At 40.0% G+C, this 12,194-nt stretch overlaps 1 protein-coding gene across 1 annotated transcript in view; it reads left to right on the forward strand.

The window, feature by feature from the left end:
• LOC121337508 (neuronal acetylcholine receptor subunit alpha-7-like) overlaps positions 1-12,194 on the forward strand; it is a 57,841-nt gene that overhangs the window by 7,352 nt on the left and 38,295 nt on the right. The window contains exon 2 of the mRNA XM_041407653.1: positions 9,060-9,199. Within this exon, the coding sequence (XP_041263587.1) occupies positions 9,060-9,199 (140 nt within the window). The remainder of the gene's footprint in view (positions 1-9,059; positions 9,200-12,194) is intronic.

The raw sequence follows: 12,194 nt of genomic DNA on the forward strand, positions 1-12,194 counted from the left end.
TTAAGCCACTTTGTATGCATATATGCAAATCTGGACTGAGTCAGCCAAAACATAATACATACAGTTTCAAGTGTCTTAGGTCAGATCTCCACAAACCTTGTTTGATTGGTCACAAGTCCAATTTGCTCAAAGCCAGTAATTTACTTCATCAAGACAGTATAAGAAGCAGCTTTTATCTTCAATGTGAAATAAATTCAGACTCCTTGCTAAGAATGTTCACACCCTTATTTACAGTTCCCTTTATCTTTGAAGACTTCAACCACCAAAACTTCAGACTTATTTCCCTTAGAAAAAAAATCCCTTGATAGCAGCCACTTCTGCTGCCAAGACCTCCAAACTATGACCAGCTGATTGGCAGCACAAAATCTCACATAAACAGGCAAGTTGACCTGACTTAGTGGAAGATCACTGGTGCTGCCTAAAACAGGGCTGAGTCTTATCTATAGGTATGTTATGAAAGTTCTGCTCCCCAAACTGTTTCAGATTTAGGAAACATTTAGAAAATGTCTCTCCATATTTCCCAGTTCACATATTAAGCACTGAAAAAATTAAGAGTCATTCAAGGTGCAGTCAGAATTTTCATCAGACATTCCATCCCTTTCAGAGGGCTCTTACACTATTTTTCTCATTATCCATCGTTTGACTTCTGGTATTGTAAAGACAAACTTGGAACTTTCTTTGTATTCTCAGATCTGTGTTCACTAAGGACGTTTGTGTCTTGCCTGTGCCTTGCAGCCAATGGAGCTCTTACTTTGTTCATGGGCAACAGCTGCAACTTGAGTGATGAGGGAAAAAGGCAGGAGAAGCCATCTCTAGCCTTGCGTTGCATCCTCAGTGACTTTGCTGCTTGGCTTTGGACAGGTGGCAGGCTGGCAAGGCAGAAGTTCATAGTTTGGGAAACTAGCTGTCTCTGGGACCATAACCAGCTGATGAGCACTGCAGAAGGATGCAGAAGGAAAAATGGAAAGAAGCACTGCAACATCTCTGAACATACTGGGCACAGTATTTTCACAGTGTCTGTATCATTTCCACTTCAGTCTATCCTCTGCATTGCCCAGAGGAGTTAAACCATATTACCACTGCTTCACCAGTAACACACTGAGGCAATGGTTTAGAGCAAGATCTCTCCTTCATCTTGAACCATAAAAAAAGGCAGCAAGCGTTTTTTCCTGTTAAAGACATCCCAGTGACTAAGGAATAGCTCTTGGAACATCTTGGGACAAAATGATTATGTTTCTCTTTCTGGGAAGTTAGCATATCTCAGTATATAAACTGAGGAAAACTGACTAGAAGAGGCTGATTGCTGCTCAGGGGTGGGCTGGGCACAGATCAGTGGTTGGCAAGCAGTTGTGTTGTGCATAATTTCTCTTCTTTGGGTTTTATTTCTGTCTCTCATTTTGTTGTCTCCCTTTTCATTACTATTATTATTATTATTATTATTATTATTATTATTATTATTATTATTATTATTATGTTTCATTATGGTTTATTTTTAATATGTTTAATTAATGTTGTTGTAATTTTTTCTAGTTCTTCTCTCCAGCCCGAGGAGTTAAACCATATTACCACTGCTTCACCAGTAACACACTGAGGCAATGGTTTAGAGCAAGATCTCTCCTTCATCTTGAACCATAAAAAAAGGCAGCAAGCGTTTTTTCCTGTTAAAGACATCCCAGTGACTAAGGAATAGCTCTTGGAACATCTTGGGACAAAATGATTATGTTTCTCTTTCTGGGAAGTTAGCATATCTCAGTATATAAACTGAGGAAAACTGACTAGAAGAGGCTGATTGCTGCTCAGGGGTGGGCTGGGCACAGATCAGTGGTTGGCAAGCAGTTGTGTTGTGCATAATTTCTCTTCTTTGGGTTTTATTTCTGTCTCTCATTTTGTTGTCTCCCTTTTCATTACTATTATTATTATTATTATTATTATTATTATTATTATTATTATTATTATTATGTTTCATTATGGTTTATTTTTAATATGTTTAATTAATGTTGTTGTAATTTTTTCTAGTTCTTCTCTCCATCCCCTTGGGGAGGGGAGATTTTAAGCGAGTGACTGCGTGGTACTCAGTTGCAGTGTGAGGTTAAACCACAACATCATTGCAGGATCCATCACTGCTATTATCTGCGCTGGGTTTAGGAAAAAGAACTCTTCCTACCTATTGTTTTTCTCAGCCTATCTGTTACCACAGAAATCATTATTACACCTGTCATTTAACTTATGAGTTTCCCAGATCTGAGCTTCCCACATGTGTAGATTGGGCTTTTGATGGGGAGGTGCAGACTGACTTGACCCTTTTGAGAGCCATCTGTTAATGCTGTCCATAGTGCCATGGCTGCTGCATTGATGGCACTTAGAGGGTGAAGCTCATAGTACTTTCCCAAGAAGAGCTTTCCCTGGGTTAACTGGTTTGGGTGCTGAAACACGTAGAGATGAAGGGATTGTGACAAGATGCTCTGCAAGCCAGTGGGATCAGGGAGTGCAGAAGCCCAGTCCAGTATACTGATGACTGTATCACTGGTATCTTGCTTTAATTGTACTGTTTTGTTTCTTTCCTTTGGCTTCACTACTACTCCTCTCCACAAATTTCAGGATGGCTGGCAAGAGTTGCTTCCAGACAGCCGCAGATCTCTGTAATGTGTAGCAAGGGGTGTTCCTGTCTTCATCACTGCTCCAGATTACTCCTCCTGTGCTTCCTGTGCATCTAGTATTGTAGCAATGACACTTGTATTGCATAGAGCTAATGTAAACTAGCATTACACTAAAAGTACATTTTTTGCCTTTACTGGCTGTAGCTACTTAGATTTCTGACCTGGATTAATTAGGCAGCTTAAATAAATTTGATAGCTATGATTGAGAGGTATCCCACTGTTTATACCTCAAAGTGTGTATCTCTGCCTTACATGCAATACTCAGCCTTTAAAACACCCACAACCAAGCCAGTAGGACCAAAAATGTAAGTCCATCCTTTCATTATATAGTTTTAACATGTTGACATGGGCTTAGAATCTTTAAGAAAAAACCTTTCCTTGCATACCTTTTTATATCCACCACTGCTGAGAACTTTTTATCTGCTACGAAAGAACAGAAATTACTCATATCAAGAATATTAGGCCCTTCTTGCTTAGGAAATCAAGTAATTTCTCACATTCCTCTGATGAATTTTGTGTGTAAGATGCAGAAACAATCTGCATAGCAAGAGACAAAGATTAGAGTCAAATATTACCCAGAAGGGAAGTAGATTAAAAAGAGGTTTTAAATGAGAGAAATATTCAAATACACAACACATAAACACACACACACAGAGACACGCACAGGGTAGAGGTAGCTGATGTGATTCCATTGTTTCTTATGTGAATCTGCTTCCCTGAAGGCATGATGGCATACATTTTAAATCAAAGGGCATTGAAAGGAATAGTGCATTTGCAATCACAGATAAAAGTAACAATGCTGCACATAAGAACAAAAGCAGATGGGACACATCTGTGTCTCTGGGGATTAAGTGACATATGGTAATGACATTCTCAAAAATCTGCAAAATATTCAAAATAAGTTGTTTTTTATAGCTATCAAATCATAAGAACATGCCTCATTTTATAAATGCTCTTGCCATTGCAGTTATTTATGCAAATGAAATTGTCTGTGAAACAACCTGCTTTTTTCCTGTTATTTTTCATGTTGCTTCCCCCATAATTCATTATTGCATGTAGTGTGTGGGTGTGTGTTTGTGTGTGTATGTTTCCTGTGATCATTCTGTTTGGATTCTGAAAGCAATAGCTAAAAATCCCTGCAAAAGTACAGTGATAAACTAAAATGAAAATAAACAATAGAAGGAGCTGTGGCAGGAGGATTTTAGGAAAATAGTTTTAAGTTCTAGGATTTAGCTCTGATAAGCATAGTTTTTAATGTTTTTTTTCTCTGTAAATATTCCAGCTATAAGAAAATTAAATACAATCATTACACAACTAAACAATTCTTCGCAGTATAATGACACGTTTGTGTTTGTCTTTTTTTTTAATGCCAGAACTTTACTCATTTTCTTTTATGAAACAAATAACAAACAAAACAAATAACGAACAAATAAACCAAAACAAAAGATACGTGTCAAAGTAACAGTACAGAGATAAAAAAGTGATATAGATGTGGTGAAATACCTGGAGAAGGTACAAGGGGAGTGAATAAATGTCACAACCACAGTATCACTCCATTCTGAGACCTTTCATGAAGTACGGGGGGGCGAAGTATATAAAAGCAACAATGTGATGGATCAGAAACATGTTGTTGATTGTACCTTACCATGTTCTTAAAAAAGATTATAAATTTAAGTGATTCTAGGAACTGTCTTTGGGAACAGAAGAAGAAAACAAAGAGACATTTTATAATTCAGAGGCATGCATATATGCTAATATAAATTGATATGGAAAGAATATGATGTTTTGTCTGAAAGCTATCATGTTAGGTACCAATAATCTTGTATGAATAAAGTAATTACTTGTGTATTTGGACTCAGGTGTCTGCCTAAAGAAATGAGCAACAGATAGAAAACAGCTAGAAGCTCCCCCTCTCAAAAAGTTGAGAGATTATGAAAACAAAACCATGACACACTATGAAACAGAGGTGGAATGGTTGATAATACAGGTGTCGTTGCTGAAAAACTAGTGGAAATCCATGTTCTGCTACCTATCATCTTGTCAATATTTCATTATTTCTTCTTTACTGTGCACAATCAGCCAGAATGTGTCTCACACAAGGGTTCTCAGTTAAGAAGCTGACTACTTTGTGAACAATCCTGGGGAACTGGAAGGGCTGGACTCTTGCCTTATAGCTTGGGGACCTTGGTATGCAAAGCAGAGCAGGAAAATCAACCAGCCAAGACCAGACATGACCGCACAGCTCCTGGAAAGGAGAGAGCATCCGTCCTTCCTGGGGATGCCATATGGATAGACTGGCTGGATCTAGCTGCAGGTTCCCTTGCTGTGCAATTGTCAGCAATTACATCCTGGAAAGAAACATTAAATACAACTATAACATCTATTATCAAAAGATCGGTAGCAGTTTATAGTTTATATAAGTCATTCAATCAGTAGGCTTCTTGCAGACTTCTTTGCACATGCAGAAGCACGGAAGGAATTCAGAGAGGTGTTTAAAAGTTTAACATAGTGCACCAGTAACTGCTTTCCCTAGAGCTCTTCACAGCCAATCCAAGGCTTGGTTGCTGTGTGCTTCCCAGTTGTCTGCAAACTCCAGGAGCAGTTTAGGGAACATTTTCAGATTATTAAACAGTAAATCTTGAGGAACAATCCAGTCCTTGATCTGGTAATTTCATGTTTCCTTTCTACTGATAAGCCCCAGCACTGGATCCAGCATTCCAGGTCTGTATCACCAGTGCTGAGTAGAGAGGAAGAATCACTTCTATTGATCTACTTATATGGTTCTTCCTGTTGCAGCTCAGGTTGCTGGTGGCCTTTGCTACAAGGGTGCATTGCTGGCTTGTAGTCAGCTTGGTACCTATATGGTTCCTTGGGGCTTTTGTGCTATCCTGCTCACCAGCCAGTGAGGCCCCAGCCTTTTCTGGTACCTGGGGTTACTCCTCAGGTGCAGAACAACTTTATACTTTATTTCATTGAACTTCGTGGGGTTTCCGTCAGTCATTTCTCCAGTTTTTTAAGTTCCTTATGAGTGGCAAAAAACCTTGTGCTGTATCAGCCACTCCTCCCAGTTTTGCACCATCTAAAAAAAACCCCAGCTTGCTAAGGGCGCACTCTGTCCCATCATTCATAACACTGTTAAATATCATTGTTTCCAATATCCATCCCTGGAATACTCCACCACTGGCTGGCCTTCACCTGAACTTTTTGCTGCTGACTACAATCCTCTGAGCCTGATAGTTGAGCCACTTTTCTGCCCACTGTTCACTTATCTAGCCTGCAAGGCATAGACAAATATGTGTGAGAATTTTTCAGAGATGGTGTCAAAAATCTTGCTAAACTTGAGGTAAACTTCCTACACTGCTCTTCCCTCAAACTTTAATGAGTTTGTATGTTTTCCTACTGCTTCAAAGATATTTCATAGACAAGGGAGACACTATCAGAGGCAATGGGTCATAAAAGCTCTCAGATTTTTTCCTTATAAAACATGCCCTTTGCCAATTACTTTTACTTACCAGTAACATAGGCAAGCAAGTCTGGCACTGATTTTGGGAGACTGACTTGGCAAACTTATATATGGACATCCGTCATCTAGCCTAGTTTAAAAGGTGAACCAGTGCCACTGTATTTGATTAAACTTGCTGTGACTGAGGGGTAGTCAGTGGTAAAGCTTATTCTACCACTTGTCCTGAGAGAATCAGGCTTCCCCATCACCAGCAAGCACTCCATTTAGCACACAGAGTTGTAGTGTCAAAATGCCTTAGTACAAACATAGGAGAAAAAAGCAGAAATCTCTCTGGAGTATGAAACATTAAGTATTTGAAAATTACAATTTAAAGAAAAAGTCGTGAATATATAAGTCAGACTAGTCTTCCACATCAGTTCCCTTCTCCAAAGCAGCTGTAGCAGAGAGATGGCAGTGTGTTTAGGCTAGCCAGCTCTTTGTGGTATCAACAGCTGCTGTGGCAGTTTGCCAGGACACCCCAGGGTTCCATTGCTTCTGAATATATGTCATTTTGTAAGATAAACCATGCAGCACAAAAATACGTGGTCACCAATGTCAAGTCGGCAGACTAAGAATAGATCATCTATGACTATGTTAGCGTTTTGAATACAAGAGATTGCAAAGTATCAGGATTACATTACAGAGAAGAGAGTCGAAGAAAGGATGGAAAACTAGGTGCAGTTCTTGGCTACTTCACCTCACAAAGTTTAACAGGGAAAGAGGCTTGGCTTCAGCATGGATGAAGCACACAGCACAAAGACAGCTTTCCAAAGCCTAGAGCAAAGGGTTATGCTTAGATTTCTGCAAGCCAGACCTCCCTTGGGGGGCTGCTTCAATTTACCCTGACAATGGTAGTACCAGTCTAGCAGCCCGGTTGGGTCCAGAGACTGGTGAAGGGTGCTTTTCCCCTTGTAAAACCTGAGGGAGCTAGTTCAAAAGAAAGGTTCAAGGCAAGTATTATGTAAGTACTCAACATGAGAGCAATAGTTCAGGAACTCATTTCTTCCCTAAAGCCCAGGAGCATGGGCGGGTAGGTGAGTGAAAGGACAGCAAATTTGCTCCAAACTCAGAGCCTCTTTCCACAGGGCAACGTGTGGTGATTTTCATGGGTTTCCTTCACACACAATACATTTATGATGGAGTCTGGTCCTGCTGAGGAACTGGAAAGTACTAAGGCCACAACAGGGGACTTAAATCTCTGCTTAAGTAAGCAGGAAAGATTACTTAAGATGTTGGAGGAGAGACACTGTGGTTAGAGCTCATCTTTGCCATTGGTGAAAACATAGCAACCAATACTGAGGTGTCAGCAAGAGCTATTGAAGGCTTGCTTACAGCATTTGCTCCTCTGGGTGCCTGTGATCATGTGGAATATTACACGAGAGGAAAAAGGGCCCATGAAATTGATGTGATGGTGTAATTTATCAAACTGAACCAAAATAATCTTCTTTCTTGTTTATTAGGCACTGCAATGCTAGAAAGTCACAAACTCCCTTGAGTATCAGCAAAAATGAAAAGAACACAAGTTAAACAGACCTATGAAGTTTATAAGCTGAATTTATTATTAGTTTTAAAAGGCATGGCTGCTTTGTTGTAGGGCAGCTTGTCTCAGGCTTGAAGGGTTTGCTAAGCATAGTAAGAGGCTGGGAAGGCAGAATGGGTTGTTATAGTTTGTTTGCACTGTCAATAAAATATTCATCACAACTTCTCTGAGAGAAGTTTTGGTCTCAATATGTAGAGCTCTGATCAAGAAGTAAAAACCATCATATACAGAGAGTGGGAACTGCAGTGGATAAAAATTGCTTCAGCCCAAAGTAATAATGATTTAGAGTGCAATTCTCTGCCAGGGATTGAATTTATACAGTTCAGAGAATACACACTCATGTTGACAGGACTGGTTGACCTCAGGGAACCTGTAGTCCATGAACTTCCCTCTCTTAGGTGCAGCTCTTAAGTAGAGCTCAGGCTGCCACTAGCCAGAGCACTAAGATTGGCAGTTTTGGGGAAACTAGGGCTCTGAGCAGTCTATCCCAGCAAACTTCTTGCTTTGCTGAGGGAAGATACCCAAACCTTTACCATCCATACTTGTCGTGGCAAGGAAACCTGGTCATGCAGGCTAGACAGATGCTCTCCACATTGGAAATTAAGCATAGAATGAAGTTCTGCTAATGTTTAACATGCTCAGCTGTTTACATGACAGCTTTGTTTGGAGTCTGTTCTCAGTGCAAACTGAGTTAAGCATTTAATACCAGAAATTCAATATCTCTGTAATAGCTGTTAAATACTCTAGCCTTCATACCACCACCTCAGTAGTGTTAACAAAGTGTGCTGCCCTCAGATGTAAAAAAGTCAAAGAAAGTAACCTAAAACCTGGAAAAAGGAAAAACAGTTGTTACTGTTTCTTGAGCATAGAAAAAGGCCTGATACTTCAGCTCCAAGAAATAAGGGTACCTGTTATCCATGCTTGGTATAAACACAATATGGCTAAGTAATAACAGTGCTGGCTCACAGCAGCCAGTGTCTAGGAAATAAAAACAAGCAAATTAATTAATTCATTTGCTTGCCTTCCAGGAAGCTGTCTGGTAGATCTGGAGCCACAACTCTACTGTCCATCAGCCGGAGGGACTCCAAGGAATGGGGACATTCAGTCACAGCCTCAAATTCTGTTCAGTAGTTTCTGAATGTTACTAATGAGTTAGAGTGTTAGTAGTTAATTTTTTTGAGAGTTCATAATTCACATATGCAGAAAAGCTGAGTCACATCCATGTGCAGAATTTGGGTGATATCTTTGGGAACTACTTTCTAATTACAAACGTAATAAGAGGGAGTTTTCAACAAAACAGACAAACAATGGTGACTGTGTGACAGTGTGAATGACAGATACCTTCTTTCTTTTCCTCCAGTCTCTCAGCAGGGGGAAAGCCAGAGACGCTTGTACAGAGAACTGCTGCGGAACTACAATCGTCTGGAACGACCTGTAATGAATGACTCCCAACCGCTCGTAGTTGAACTCCAGCTTTCCTTGCTGCAGATAATTGACGTGGTAAGTTACTTGCTGTTTTCTTCTCTATGGCACCCATTCAGCATAACAAATCTGATCTCTCATCTAGGAGACATATTTTCATTTTTATCAGGCTATCAGAGATGAAAGCAGTCTGTCGTTTGCTAAGCATCCTCCCTAAATGCTGGAATACATGCTTTGACACTTTAGAAGAGTGAATATCGTCCTAAAAGAACAGCCACTTCTGACACAACATGAGCTTCAAGGAAATGAATTATGTATTTTTTTTCCATTTGTTTTAAACAGAAAAAAGAATTCAGTCAATTAGAAGCCATGTGTTACTAGAAATTATTAATGATACATTCTTCTCAGAGCTGTGTGTGATGCAATAACTCAAGACCATGTACAGCATTCAAAGCAACCATCACTGCACTTACAAATTTTCATTAGATATTATAATGGCATTGGCCTCTTCTCCCATCATATTTTTACTGTGCACAGCAGCTGAATGAATCTGCCCTGATATGAGCTTAGAAATACATAAAAGTAAAACCTGGAGGCACAGCCCTCTAATTTTCTTGACTGCAACATGCTTTTACAGAATTGGAGATTTGACCCATGGAAAATTTTAACATAATAATCCAAATCCTTTTTTTCATAATGAAGAGGATTCTGTATGATAAACCATGATATATATAGACAGGATTTCTTTCATCTGTGTGAAAAAAACAAGCCAGGAGAACAATTCTGAGCATCTTCACCCTGTCAGCAGAGCAAACAGGTGAACACACTAATGCTCTTATCTTCATCCTACCTTTTCCATAAACTGTATTTGGAGCTGGTTTCTGATACACTGTCACCGTCATGAAGGGAATGAGGAATAAAGGAGAGATGTGGAAACATTTGTGTAGTCACAAAGCAATTTAACAGGACCCTCAAATATTTAAACTTTTTTAAGCTCTCACAATCTTTTTGAAAATGTGTAGTACACCAGGTGCTCTCCCTGGAGAGGCAAGCAGGACCCTGAAGGTGTAGCCCCCTAGCATCACAACATGCAAGTAGCAGGTCCAGTCAGCTGTGGTATTCCTGGAGGCAGGCAGGACCCACTTAGATAGAGTGTGCATCTTTCTGTTTTGAAATATTACCAACTGCATCGAACTGGAAGAAAGAGGAGATCTGTACTGTCAACCAAAGGCCTCTACATGAATAAAAGAGCAAAGATTTCCTGCAGCTAATTCAAGTAAATTTCAGCAAGCAATTCTAAGTTTAGCAGAGGTGTCTCAGCTCCAAAGATCTTCCTTCAGTCCTTCTTTATTTCATTTTGGCATTCTCTTTCAACCTTATTTGAAAGTTGTGGGTACTAAAGGGCCATAGGGCTGTAAGTGTACATTTTCAAAGTCAGGAGGAGTTACATAAAACAATTTTCAACTGTTCTACATTCATATATGAAACCCAACCTTTCAGGAAATTGCTGTGTTTTTAAAGTACTTTATCTACATTAGGTCAATGTCTATTATAAGAAATGTAGTTCCACTGTTCCCCTTTGGTTGCCCAAATAGGAAATAGGTATGCTGGATGTTCATACCTTTCAGAAATGAAGCTTTTTTTCATTATATCTTTGTACCCAGTACAGATGCTAGATGTTAATCTGTTTTAATCAGAACCTGTTCCAGGCTTGTGGTTTTGCAAACCGCACCTAAAGTGTTTTAAAAAACACCCGGAGGTGCCTGAATTTTTTATCTTGGATGATGTGAAAAGGTGCCTGTCTCCTCAGTGGAGGACAAAAACTCACTAGGCAGTTGAATCCCTATACTGAAAATGTCATTGTGGCATCAACAAGTGGCTAAACCAACCAACCTAAAAGTGTGCAAAACACTTATCCTCTGGATCCTTAAATCAGGAATCAATGCAGAAACATGCCAGCAACAAGCACTGTACTTATGAGCCCCTCATCCTCCATTGCTGGCTGGACAGATGGCAGTATCTGTCTGCTCCAGCTGCTGACGTAAATGTCTCTTTAAAAGGAGGCTCGTTGTAGCTACAATGATGTAAAGAAAAGCAGTCAAGCTACAAGAAAGAGGTAACTTCTATCAGCTAAGACACCATGAGGCAAACCAAGTGGCCATCTCTGTTCAGTCAGATGGGAGTCTGGGGTGAGTAGACTCTGCCTCCTCAGCTGCCCTGCCTGGTGGAAGACAAAGCAGCTGGTGCACAGCTCTTCACTTTGGGAAGAGGAAAGAAAGCATCACAGTCTTGGCAATAGTGTATGCATTAACAAAGGGAAAAGCTGCTCTTTCTGAGGACTTGTGTGTCTGGTGTGGTCCATTACTGTAAAAGAGCAGGGTGCTAGGCAGGGCCCCAGCATGAAGGCACTTTTTACATCATACTGCCTGGGGATGAAAAAAGCATTCCATGCTCAGGGATGTCATGTGCCAAGACATACTACAGCATTGCTGGACTCACAAGATACTTGGCAAGCAGTCACTGCAATGGGCATGAGACAGTAGACCTGTTCTTGTTTCCCTGCAGGAGAAAACAATGTTGAGAAGATGAAAACAAATCTGTTTTTTTGTTGCATGGAAATGAGAAGGGGTCTGCCACTGATACTCAAAGAACCTTGTGCCTTACCCATGCCAAGACCTGGCATCACATCTAAAGCACTTCTGTCTGGGACAGGTTCCATCACATGCCTCCATAAGTCTGTTTCTTACACATACTGTATTAAAATGTAATGAATCCTAAATTCATCTTCTGCTGACAGGCTGCTGAGAACAGCATTGGTGACAATCTAGTTGCACACTGCTACACAGAGAGAAAAGACTGCTCTGAGATCGCTGTGGTTTTCCAAGCAGTAGTATAAGTAACTACTTAAAATCTTACCTCCTCTTCTTAAAACAAAGAAAATGTCAAAGCATAACGGCATTGGATGATGTTTTCTACTTCTTTGTGCATGTATTTACCTACACAGGATATGTATGGTTTGTAGGATTCAAAGCCAGTCATCATACTCAAAGCTGAGAAGAATATGTTCTCTGCT

This window comes from Onychostruthus taczanowskii, unplaced genomic scaffold (genome assembly GCF_017590055.1).
Source record: "Onychostruthus taczanowskii isolate IOZ18803 unplaced genomic scaffold, ASM1759005v1 scaffold272, whole genome shotgun sequence".
NCBI classification, from domain to species: Eukaryota; Metazoa; Chordata; class Aves; order Passeriformes; family Passeridae; genus Onychostruthus; species Onychostruthus taczanowskii.